Source organism: Apiospora marii (genome assembly GCF_038362585.1).
Source record: "Apiospora marii strain CBS 49790 chromosome Unknown utg000012l_segment0_segment0, whole genome shotgun sequence".
In the NCBI taxonomy this organism is placed as follows: Eukaryota; Fungi; Ascomycota; class Sordariomycetes; order Amphisphaeriales; family Apiosporaceae; genus Apiospora; species Apiospora marii.
The window spans coordinates 80,401-92,411 of record NW_027117383.1 but is presented as its reverse complement, the minus strand read 5'-3'; the positions used below and the strand labels follow the sequence as shown (position 1 = coordinate 92,411).

Below are 12,011 nucleotides of genomic sequence, written 5' to 3'. Positions count from 1 at the left end.
CGTCAATCGTCCAGCCGGCGAACCCCTGGTCGTGCCATCATAGCGCGTTGGCTGCTCACCCGCCCCATTGATTGATGCCATCACCAAAAGCGACCAGTTTGACCGGGACTGACACACGCAACCGACCCAACTCGACCCGGGCTGCCTAATTTTGCGAACCGCCGTAACCACCCACCACCCACCAGTTTCCTCTTGTATAAGAACGCCTCGAGAAGGCACGACTGCGGCTGCCGGTTTCGACGAACCTAGACCAACAAGCATCCATCAAGGTTGGTTGCATTTGACATAGCTAAGGTACATCTCACAAGACCACAGCTACCATCCATACTGCCTTCTACTTCTTGCATTGAAACATCACATCTTCCCTTTTGCTGCCTTGACTACGAATCTCTTCTCTTCCTTATAGCTCACTCAAAATATCCCTGTAACTCCCACTTACACGCAATGACTACAACCCAGGTCTTCGTCCCCTACAGCCCGACGGGCGGGCACTCCCCCACCATCCACAGAATGTCGGACCCCAAGGAGCGCTTCTACCGTCACTTCCAGACCGAGATCACGGGTATGTGGTTTTATTTGCAATGCGCTCATCTAGTTGGAGTTGAGTTCTATCCAGCTAACGCACACCCAGCCATCCAAGACCAGATCGACGACCTCGCCAGCCTGTCCCCCGTCGCCGGCGAGCGCCGCGACTGCATCGACCACGTGCTCGCCGGCGTCTCCCGCCTCAGCAACGAAGTCGCCGACGCCAAGGAGTACATCCCGGCCTACGACCAGCGCGCCTACGGCCAGGCCCTCAAGGCCCTCACCGACAACCTCAACAAGGCCACCGGCCAGTCTTCCTCTACATCCACATCCACGACCACGAGCGCCAAGCCCCGTTTCCAGTTTAAGAAGCGCACTGCACCTGCAGCCGCTGCCACGACAACTTCTCAAGACACACCGACACCGTCCCAGCCCGACCTCCGCCACATAAACCACAAACTTTCCCTTATTAGCGACAGCCGCAACGATGAAGCCAACAGCAATTCGGCCGTCGCCAGCGACGAGGAGCGCGACACGGTCAGCAACCTGCCGCCCCACGACGAGCTCGCCGCCGCCGTGATGAAGGACTACAACAAGGAGATGGCGCAAGGGTCCGAGGGCAACCCGGGAGTGAGGAAGCCGAGCTTCTCGAGCGCCCACACCATCGCCATCTACGACCACGCCGGCCTGCACATCATCCTGCCCTCGTCGGCGTCGCGGGCCACGGCCTCGGGCGCCCTGACCAACTTGGAGTCGTGCGTGGTCGATATGACGGTGCCCACGTCGTCCTCGACGTCGGGCGTGCCCTTCGCGGGGCTGGTGCTTAAGAACATCCGCGGCAGTTTGTTGGTCTGCGGGACTGTGGCGGGCCCCGTGCACATCACGGGGGTCCGGAACAGCACCGTCGTCGTCGCGGCGCGGCAGGTGCGCATACACGAGTGCGAAAACGTGGATCTGTATCTGCATTGCGGGAGCCACCCCATTATCGAGGACTGCAGCGGGATGCGGTTCGCTCCTATTCCTGCTACCTACTATGTAAGTGTTCTTCTGCTTCTTTGCGACATGCATTCCCCCCTTTACCCCAATCATTATCCCTCCAACTCCAAAATGATTATGCCTGTTCTAATCCCAGTACTAACGTGTCGTCAGACGGGCAAAGCCGAAGAGGTCGGCGCCGAGAACCAATGGGACCGCGTAGACGACTTCAAGTGGCTCAAGGCCGAGTCGTCGCCCAACTGGCGGGTGCTGCCCGAAGAGGAACGCGTCGCGGACGACGTGTGGCAGAAGACGGTGTCGGGCAGCCTGACGTCGAGGAAAGAGATCCTGCGCAGCGTGGGCGTGACAAGCTGATTGTTAGGCATGTGGTGGTGAGGCTTGCTTTTGATTCATAGGTATACCCAGCATATTGAGCTTCCCATAGCATATTGAGCTTGTTCATTACGATCGGTGCCTTGCTCGGAGTGTTCATTCTATTTAGAGATAGTGTCAGCTTTGGCATGCGTAGACGACTTGGGTTTGATGTACGCACCTTTGGTGAATCCATAACGGGCAACTTGAGGCGTATTAGTTTAACAAGAAGCATCTCCCAGTATAAGATGTTTATTTTCCATTGGTCACACGGCAGAAGTCATCACTCCTCCATCTTGTCGCCGGCCTGGCCCCTCGCGGCGGCAAAGTCGAGCCCTTTGCTCCGGAGCCCCTCGAGCACGGCGCGCTGGCGGGCGATGCGGGCCTCGAGCTCGGCCATCTCGATTTCCTGGTCGGCGGTGCCACGGTTCATATCGGGCAGCGTCTTGGCGGCGGCGCGGGAGCGCTGCAGTTTGTGCTTCAGGGCGTCGGTGGCCATGGGGAGGGACTGGATCGACATGGTGCCGCCGCCGCCCGCTGTCGAGTCATGTTGGATATTGTTGTTGTTGTTCTGGGAGGGCGTCGGGGCCGAGGTGTTGGCGGGGGTGCCGGCGGTGGCGGTGGTGCCGGTGGAGGTCGAGGTTGGGGGCGGTGCGCGGAGGCGCGAGAGGAGGGCGGTTAGCTCGGTGAGGGTGTCGAGGTTGTCGGGGGAGAGGCCCGGGGGGAGGCCGAGGGGGGTCGGGGGGCCGGCGGGGGGGTTCTTTGGTGTGGCCATGGTCTGGGTGGGTGGTGGGTTGGTTCGAGGAATGGAGTGGGTTGATGGTCTTTGGGCAGCTGCTATAGGTAGCTGCTTTGGTGAAGAGTATGTCTGCTGTCTGCCACTCTCTGCTTATCGGGTAGATACGCGTTGCAAGGTGGGCGCGGCTGTTGCGGGACGAGAGAGTCGGACCGTCGTCGGTATGGCAGTACTTGGAAATGGCGAGAGGGGAGAGGGGCCGTGAAGCTCTGAAGCTGTGACAGGCGGTTGATGGTTGGCGAGCACAAAGAAGGACGATGCCGACGCCCCGCTAAGCTGTTTCGGGCACAATTGCTGCTTGCTGAGCAGCCAAAAAGTCCCCTGTTTTCCCGGCGGGCTGGGAGTGGGCTAGCTTGCAGAGTTCAATCGGTTTTAGTGTTTGGCTGCAGGTCCGATTGAGCCCATTCGAAAATCGCCTGTTGTCGCTGCGGTCGCCTGATTGTCGGTTCAGATCTGCTGGTTATTCTGGGGCCGTCGGCTGGAAACCCATCGCCCGTCATTGAGGAAAGCTGCGACGAGGCCTCGCCCGGAACGGACTAGAGCAGGCACCCGGCATTATTACTAAGTGGGCGCCAGAAACATGCAACATTGAAGGAATCAATTGACAGCTACGTGTATCTCATGCAAAGTCACGCTTGCAGTGTCGGCTCCTTGGCTTACCTCGTGCACTTTAAGCCTGATGTTAAATCTCCGAGTGAAAAAGAAAAAGTCAATTGATTCGAAGGTTTGTATCTGGCATTGCTAATGTTGCTCAACGCGCAATATTGAGATTGCCTACCTGTCTGAGGCCATACAAGTAGAAGCAATATTCCAACGAGTTCCAGATGCCCCCGTGCTTGAAACGTTTAACCCGATAGGGTAGCATCGACGCAATAGTAGGCCCGACCCCTCCGTCCGACCCCTCCGTCCGACCCCTCCATCCCACCTGGCAACCTCTCCCACTACCACCTACGCTTGCGCGAATACCAGACCATCCCAGAAAAACGTCTCTCAATCGTTGATCTGTCTAGTGGAAGCAAAGAAAGCCACACTGCTCGTGATTGTCGTGCGTTTTTTCCATCCAAGCCAAGTCATAAAGTTCTCTCGTCCCCCTTTCACTCCCGACTTTTTTTTTTCTTTCTACTCTTCTCCATCCACCACATCCGCAACCATGTCCAACACCACCCACAAGAAGACCGAGCAGAAGGCGTGCCTCATCGTCATTGACGGCTGGGGTGTGCCGGGCGCCGACAGCCCCAAGAACGGCGATGCCATCACCAACGCCAACACGCCCGTCATGGACCAGCTCTACAAGGGCGCCGGCTTCACCCAGCTCGAGGCCTCGTCGCTCGCCGTCGGCCTGCCCGAGGGCCTGATGGGCAACTCCGAGGTCGGCCACCTCAACATCGGCGCCGGCCGCGTCGTCTGGCAGGACGTCGTCCGCATCGACCAGACCATCAAGAAGGGCGAGCTGCTGCAGAACCAGGTCATCAAGAAGCAGTTCGAGTCGGCCAAGCAGAAGGGCCGCCTGCACCTCTGCGGCCTCGTCTCCCACGGCGGCGTCCACGCCAAGCAGATGCACCTCTACGCCCTGCTCGAGGCCGCCAAGGCCGTCGGCGTGCCCAAGGTCTTCATCCACTTCTTCGGCGACGGCCGCGACACCGACCCCAAGTCGGGCGCCGGCTACATGGAGGAGCTGCTGGCCAAGACCCAGGAGCTCGGCGTCGGGCAGATCGCCACCGTCGTCGGCCGCTACTACGCCATGGACCGCGACAAGCGCTGGGAGCGCGTCGAGCTCGCCCTCAAGGGTCTGGTCCTGGGCGAGGGCGAGGCCAGCACCGACCCCGTCAAGACGGTCAAGGAGCGCTACGAGAAGGGCGAGAACGACGAGTTCCTCAAGCCCATCATTGTCGGCGGCCAGGAGGCGCGCATCCAGGACGGCGACGAGGTCTTCTTCTTCAACTACCGCTCGGACCGCGTCCGCCAGATCACGCAGCTGCTCGGCGACGTCGACCGCTCGCCGCTGCCCGACTTTGCCTACCCCAAGGCCAACTACGTGACCATGACGCAGTACAAGGGCGGCTACCCCTTCGAGATCGCCTTCAAGCCCCAGACCATGGACAACGTCCTGGCCGAGTGGCTGGGCGTCCAGGACGTCGAGCAGGTCCACATTGCCGAGACGGAGAAGTACGCCCACGTCACCTTCTTCTTCAACGGCGGCGTCGAGAAGGTCTTCAAGCTCGAGGCCCGCGACGAGTCCCAGGACCTCGTGCCCTCCAACAAGAGCGTCGCCACCTACGACCAGGCCCCCGAGATGAGCGCCGACGGCGTCGCCAACCAGGTGGCCAAGCGCCTCGGCGAGCAGCAGTTCCCCTTCGTCATGAACAACTTCGCCCCGCCCGACATGGTCGGCCACACGGGCGTCTACGAGGCCGCCCTCGTCGGCGTCGAGGCCACCGACAAGGCCATCGGCAAGATCCTCGGGGCCTGCAAGAAGGAGGGCTACGTGCTCTTCATCACGTCGGACCACGGCAACGCCGAGGAGATGAAGTTCCCCGACGGCAAGCCCAAGACGTCGCACACGACCAACAAGGTGCCCTTCATCATGGCCAACGCCCCCGCCGGCTGGAGCCTCCAGCAGGGCGACGAGGGCGTGCTGGGCGACGTCGCGCCGACCGTCCTGGCCTGCATGGGCCTGCCCCAGCCCGAGGAGATGTCGGGCAAGAGCCTGCTGGTGAAGTCGTAGGAGGCACTCGAGTCCAAGAGGCTATCAAAATAGACATGACATGACATAAAGGATAGATAACGAACATAGAGCTAGCGAATGGAATTTGAATGAACAACTACTATGACTTTTATGCATTTTGATTTATGTTCACCGGTTCTATCACGTTGATTCTTTTTACACGGCATATTTAGCAGAATATGTTCGTATCTCTTACACAGGGCATACTGGCAGGTGCCTCAAGATTGAAGTTGCTAGCGAATGGAATCTGAACCTGAACAACTATTGCTTCACGTGTTTGATCAGCGTCTTGTTACACAGGGCATATGTACAGCTACTACTGACAGGTGCCTCAAGCTTGAAGTCAGTGTCAGTAAGCCACACTGCCCCGCTACTTCAGGCCAGGTACATCGGGTCGGCACCAACCCATTTCGCCGACCGCCTGCGCCCAAGGCCACCTCAGCCAATCAGAGGCCCCGCCAGCGAATTATCACGCCCCACAGCACAAATCGCAATGAAAAAAGAGCAACCCCACCAAACCACCAAGCACCGCTGCCCGCCCAGCTAACCGTGGCTCAAACAAACCAACTTTTGCAGCAGACTGACTGCAACTCACCTTCCTTCTCCCACCCACTCCCTCACACCACTGCTCTGCCACGATGGAGTGCGAAGACTGCCAGGAGCGGCCCGAGGCCATCACCGCCATCATCAACGGCCTCGAGCGATACAACCCCGAAGCCGTCGGCCTGCTCGAGGACTACTTGCGCCAGCAGTGCGAGTCGAGATTCTGCGACTGCAACGCCAACCGCACCCTGCTCAAGCTGTGAGTCTTCTGCTTCTGTCTCTTGTTGTTTCTTCTGGCTTGCCGCCCGGGATGACGATTCATACGTCAACGTTTCCTATTACCTGACATGGCCGACACGCCACTCTGATGTCTAATTATTAGCTCTATCTGACCACCCTGCTACTCTGTTCTGCTTGCTGTGCCTATTTTGCCTTATCATGGCTAACCTCCACCACTTCCTCCCCAGGTACCAGCTCAACCCCGACCGCATGAAGGATGAGGTCGTCACCAACGTGCTCGTCAAGGCCATGACGTGCTTCCCCTCGCCCCAGTTCTCGCTCGCCCTCCACATCATCCCGCCCTCGACGCTGGCCCCCAACTCGCGCGCCGAGCTGCCCGAGGCCCTGGCCAAGCTGCGCGAGCTCAACACGCAGCTGCAGGGCGCCCAGTACGCCCGCTTCTGGCGCAACCTCGAGGGCGACGACCTGTGCGCCGACCTGGTCGCCGACATTGACGGCTTCGAGGACATGATCCGCATCCGCATCGCCACCCTCGTCAGCCACGCCTTCCGCGAGGTCGACGTCGGCGTCCTGGCCGAGTGGCTCGGCCTCGAGGAGGGCGCCGCCCGCAAGTTCATCCAGGAGACGGTCGGCTGGAAGATCGAGGGCGACAAGGTCCAGGTGCCCCGCAACGCCGAGAACGAGGCCAAGAAGGCCGAGGTGCGCGAGGACGTCAACGTCGACATGTTCTCGCGGGTCGTCCGGAGAGCCTGGGAGGAGACCGCATAGGCTGTGACAGGAAGAAGAGGCATATGGAATTGAGGCCAGTTTTTGTAGCAGCATCTGGCGACATGACAAAATTCGGCGTTACGAGGGTCTTTTGTTTGCGTTTGGGGCTGTGAATTGAACCCACAGTCAAGACTTGGGTCGGGGAGAAGAGGCCGCGATGCTACGTCACGGCTGCTAGTACCCTCCGTGCATAACGGGCTATGAGAATCATGAATTCCCTGATGAACAAAACATCTGTTTGGAGTGATGTGTGAGCTGTGTTTGCGTTATAATTATCACGAAAGGGGTGGTTTACATTCCAGGCACTGCCTCCTGTTGTTATGTGAGCTTTGAGTGCGGGTTGGATACTTGCAAGTGTCCTTTATTCATGGCGTGAGCACCTTAGCCATGTATTGATGTTGAGCTTGTGGTTTTACTGTTCGCGGTCGACATCCTCAAGTCATGATCTCATTTACAGGGTCGCCCAATACGTTGTTACTACCAAATGACCTCAGCTCGTAGTGGCGGTTTGGACAAGTGGCTAGGGATGGTGATGGGACGAGCTACTGTAACAGTAAGAGTACGACTAGCATCCTGCGAATGGATAGTCAGGCAAGCAAACAAGTCGTCTTGGCGTGACTAGCCATCTGGATACATATCGATGAAGAAACATCATGCGTGGTGGCCTCCTTGGCAATCCGAAATCAGGCAAATCAACGGATGCTGCCTTGCAGAATCAGTGCTTCCCCTCACTCTCTTCCTTGGCTCCCAGGCCTGACGCCTTCGTGGCGGGGTATCGCGAATATCGGTTATAAAGTCACAGGACCGCAATCCTACCCCAAAGGTTTCTGCCCGGGAGGGCGCGAGGTGCAAAACGGAAGGTCGGATTGCAGGCCAAGGATCAAATAGACGATAAGCAAATCGTGGGAGACGGCGTGGCAAGCTGATTGATACGTGACGAAAGCTTGCTCTGCTCGATGGCAAACCTGGATGAGGAAGGAGCTTCACTTACGGCCTCTGCGATGCCACTCTGCAGTCGCATGCAGGCTCCCGAAGCGAGAGGAGAGGGGTTATTACACGGATGTTCGGACGAGAGAGAGCCAAGACAGTTGGAGTGATCACTTCGGGAATGGCAGTTATAAAAAGGGGATAGTGACCTGCATTCTCCAAGAATATCCGAATCCACGAGTCGTGTTTTGTGCCTCGATCTCTCCAGCACCATGAGGATCCTTCTTGCTCTGTTGTCACCGCTCCTCACGAGTGTCACCGCGCTGCCCACACAGGATGAGGCCGTAGTCTCTTACAATGGATACAAGGTGTACCGCATCAACACGCTCGGTAGGACTTCGGCGGTCCGAGAGCAACTCGCTGCCGGCCTGTCAACGTACGAACAGTGGCACGAGGATGCCGGACACCTAGATGTTCTGATTTCACCCGACGAGGCGGCGGCATTCCAGGGCCTCGGGCTCGACTACCGCCTTATGCACGAGGACTTGGGGACCTCCATCTCGGCCGAATCCTCTGCCTCGCAAGGGAAAACAAAGAGACAGGACGACCCCCTGGCATGGTTCGACACCTACCACAACTACGAGGATCACATCCAGTACGTCCGCGACCTGCAGGCGGCCTTCCCCAACAACTCGGCCATGGTGTCGTCGGGCAAGTCGTACCAGGGCCGCGACCTCTTCGGCCTCCACCTGTGGGGTTCCGGCGGCCCGGGGACCAAGCCGGCGGTGATTTACCACGGCACCGTCCACGCCCGGGAATGGATCGCCGCGCCCGTGGTGGAGTACATCACCCTGCAGCTGATCCGGGGCTACAACGCGGGCGACAACCAGACCCGGTCCTTCCTGGACCGGTACGACTACTACATCTTCCCCTTCGTGAACCCGGACGGCTTCGTCTACACGCAGACGACCGACCGATTGTGGCGCAAGAACCGGCAGCCGCCGCCCGCCGACAGCGCGAACCAGACGTGCCTGGGCCGCGATATCAACCGCAACTGGGAGGCCGGCTGGGACTCGAACCCGCGCGGGTCCTCGACGAACCCGTGCTCGCAGACGTACCGGGGCGCGCGGCCCGGCGACGCGCCCGAGAACGCGGGGCTCGACGCCTTTGTGCGCCGGGTCCGCGACGCCCAGGGCATCAAGCTGTACATCGACTGGCACAGCTACGGGCAGCTGCTGCTCTTCCCCTTCGGGTACGCCGAGACGCTGTACGCGCCGCAGCTGGGCAAGTGGACCAAGGCCGCCAGCATGGTGAGCGAGGCCATTCGGGATGCTTCAACAAACGGGACGACCTACACGTTCGGCCCCAGCGGCGCGACGCTCTACGCCACGAGCGGGTCGGCGCCGGACCACGTCTACAGCGTCGGGCGGGCCGAGTGGTCTTTTACGATCGAGCTGCGCGACACGGGCCGGTTCGGGTTCGTGCTGCCGCCCGAGCAGATCCGGCCCGCGGCCGAGGAGATGTGGGCGGGGCAGAAGGTCCTCTTCTCGCTGCTCGACGAGACCTTCTTCGACGGCGTCGGGGCGGCGCAGGTGTACCAGGTGGGGGGTGCTTAGGCGAAGGCAAGCAAGCGGGGGAGAAGACAGATAGGGAAGCTTCATTGCCTTTCAGGACGGGAAGCAGACGAAGAACCCGTTTCAAGTGGCGGTACAATACACTACTCATCACATGTGATTCATACTGCGTGGGACATCACCGCTGTAGAGATGATTCTTGAAACTACTTGGGTTCTACATTGTAGCCGTGTTGACTCGATTCATCTTGGCCCTTGGCCTCTCTAGATCGGAAGACCCGTGTTTTTCGGTTGCCGGCATCAAACATTGACGGGCGGCTCCGGCGAGGGGCATCACGTCTAAAGCTTCCTCAATGACAATGTGCGTTGAGTCTTCCTAGAGCCGCATGTTACGTTGAACCCGCATCTTGCCCATTCCATTTGAAGTTTTGCGTTCCTGGACACCCGATAGCAGAGAAAGGGTGTAATATACAGATACGGCAGATACTCGGGGCCAGTCTAGGTTCCACACTCAACATTCAGACGGCTGTGTCATAACACAGAGTTGGGGGCTCCCGGGCTGCACAAGAACCTTCGGCTTCGGTCCCTGACAGATGCCCTATTGTGCTCGAAAAGGCCGGCCACAGCATCTTCGGCCGAGTGTAGCACTGCAGACTGTTGTGTCTACAGGTATCCGCACATACGGTACATGTCCGTAGGTGCTAGGCTTGCAGGGCAAGGCGGGGCTCACCAATGTTTGCCTTATCTTATCACACTCTATCTTATCTAAGATGATAATCAGCATCAGTACCCCTGGCTTTTTACAGGCAATGGCAAAGCTGTTCATCCACGAATTCTGTACGCCAAGTGGCGTCAAACGCCATCCGGGCGAGTAATTCATCATCCCGAGTCAGTAGCGTTAGATATCATTTCGAGCAGTTTTGCATTCTGACAAATTGGGCCTCCCCGGACTTGGCTGTGTTCTGCCGGGGACGTCTTTTCTGTTCTCCAGGTTCTTCCAGGCCAGGTCTCCAGGTTCTTCCAGGTCTGTACGGAGTATCAGCTGCTTTCAAGACAGCCTGACTCTGCCTCGGTGCAACTAGACACCCGTTCTTGGCTTGTCAGTCCCGTCCCTGGTGGCGACGGCGGCCACACTGTGTGAGCTTCAGGGTCGCATTTGCGTTGAAGGAGAAAGAGGGAGGAGGAAGAGCTAACATCTACCCTAAGGCTTTGCCGTACATGTATGTATGTACAACACATTGATGTGTAGATGTAGGCCGTGCTAAAGGCGCCTAGTGTTTCGTTGTCCAATGAGGAGTGCCGATCGATATTCCACCGCGAGCAATCGAAGGCCGTCCCACCGGCTCGTGCCAAATCAAAGGGCATTGAAATAATCTTTCGGCCGCCAGCAGTCGCAAATGCCCCCGTCCAGAACCCCCTCGCCCCCCAGGACAGACCGCCTCCAAAGCCGCCGGTGCCCAGGGTGCAGGGAGGTCAGTGAGGACTCCGTAGTGGGCATGGAACACCGACTAGGGTCGGGGAGACGACAACCGACGGGTCGGAACCCAGAACCCCTAGGAGCCCCTAGAAACCCCCTAACCTGAGGGCCTGAGGGTCTAGGAGCCTGAGGCATTGGATTGGCAGGCGAGACCAGAAAGCCAGTTGCCAGCAGCCATTGCCAGAGCGAAGAATTGAGACCCCTCGCTTGCCCATCGTTAATCCCTGCCCCACGGACTCGCTTGCGCGGTACTTAGCGACTTGCCCTGCGCTGAGCCAAGCCTGGCTTGTTGAGCTAGACGACTCGTAACTTTCCAAGTCGCGTATCTTGTACAGTACAGTAGGTACTTACATACTTGGATGGTCCGTGATCGGGAATGCGAATACGGTGAATGGAGAGGAGGAGGAGAAAAGGAAAAGGGTCGACGTGGGACAAGCCAAGGCCGTTATGTCTTGCTTGTGTGGCCTGCTGCCGTCCAGGAACGAACCAGAGCCGGCCGCCGAATGGAAAATGAAAATAGCATTAGCACTCACTTGTCTCTGCTTTTTTGGTTTTCGCTACGATGGCCCTGAGATTGAGCCGCAGTTTATCTGAGATTGAATTTCAATTAGGGCCCATTGGCCAATGGAAGCGTCGTGTCAATCCTCGGCAACGCTAACGGCTAAAAGGAGAGGCCCTTCGTTTGCCCTCGAACAAAATTAGACGAGACGAGTTTTCCCAAACACCATGAAACCAAAAAATCTGGGATGAATGGGGGCCCCACCAAGCCAGTGACCAAGCAAAGCCACCTGGAAAAAACCCCAAGCACCAAGCAGTACCTATTAGGGTAGCTCCAGTATGTAGTACCTACTGCCTGCCCCAAGCTCCCAGAACAGAACGCGGCCTAGCTTGCCTCTCAACGAAAATTCCGACTCCATCCCAGGAAAAAACCCGCAGTGTCTCCAGAGAGACCCTACCAGAGATCTGCGACCAGGTAAAGCGTTGAGGAGCATGGGGGTCGAAGCGGGGTGGCAATAAGGGTACGAATGCTGCAGTTTTGCTGGCGGGCTGGCAGTTCTGCTGGCAGTTCTCAATTCGAACTGTTCAGTGC

The 12,011-nt window shown here is 58.3% G+C and overlaps 5 protein-coding genes across 5 annotated transcripts; 4 read left to right on the top strand and 1 right to left on the bottom strand.

Moving 5' to 3' along the window:
* Window positions 1–444: 444 nt before the first annotated feature.
* PG985_014818 (tubulin folding cofactor C- variant 1) lies at window positions 445–1,875 on the top strand (the record flags this gene model as incomplete). Its single annotated transcript, XM_066834584.1, has 3 exons — window positions 445–562; window positions 632–1,560; window positions 1,675–1,875. The coding sequence occupies 3 exons, from the start codon at window positions 445–447 to the stop codon at window positions 1,873–1,875; spliced, it is 1,248 nt and encodes a 415-aa protein (XP_066677194.1).
* A 280-nt stretch (window positions 1,876–2,155) lies between these two features.
* Window positions 2,156–2,647, bottom strand: PG985_014817 (Mediator complex- subunit Med9; the record flags this gene model as incomplete). Its single annotated transcript, XM_066834583.1, has 1 exon — window positions 2,156–2,647. The coding sequence occupies one exon, from the start codon at window positions 2,645–2,647 to the stop codon at window positions 2,156–2,158; it is 492 nt and encodes a 163-aa protein (XP_066677193.1).
* A 1,171-nt stretch (window positions 2,648–3,818) lies between these two features.
* Window positions 3,819–5,393, top strand: PG985_014816 (putative phosphoglyceromutase; the record flags this gene model as incomplete). Its single annotated transcript, XM_066834582.1, has 1 exon — window positions 3,819–5,393. One exon carries the CDS (start codon window positions 3,819–3,821, stop codon window positions 5,391–5,393), a length of 1,575 nt encoding a protein of 524 aa, XP_066677192.1.
* A 638-nt stretch (window positions 5,394–6,031) lies between these two features.
* PG985_014815 (eukaryotic translation initiation factor 3 subunit K) lies at window positions 6,032–6,944 on the top strand (the record flags this gene model as incomplete). The annotated part of the gene is made up of 2 exons (XM_066834581.1): window positions 6,032–6,195; window positions 6,404–6,944. 2 exons carry the CDS (start codon window positions 6,032–6,034, stop codon window positions 6,942–6,944), a joined length of 705 nt encoding a protein of 234 aa, XP_066677191.1.
* A 1,199-nt stretch (window positions 6,945–8,143) lies between these two features.
* On the top strand, window positions 8,144–9,487 carry PG985_014814 (uncharacterized protein; the record flags this gene model as incomplete). Its single annotated transcript, XM_066834580.1, has 1 exon — window positions 8,144–9,487. The coding sequence occupies one exon, from the start codon at window positions 8,144–8,146 to the stop codon at window positions 9,485–9,487; it is 1,344 nt and encodes a 447-aa protein (XP_066677190.1).
* Between the last annotated feature and the right edge of the window lie 2,524 nt (window positions 9,488–12,011).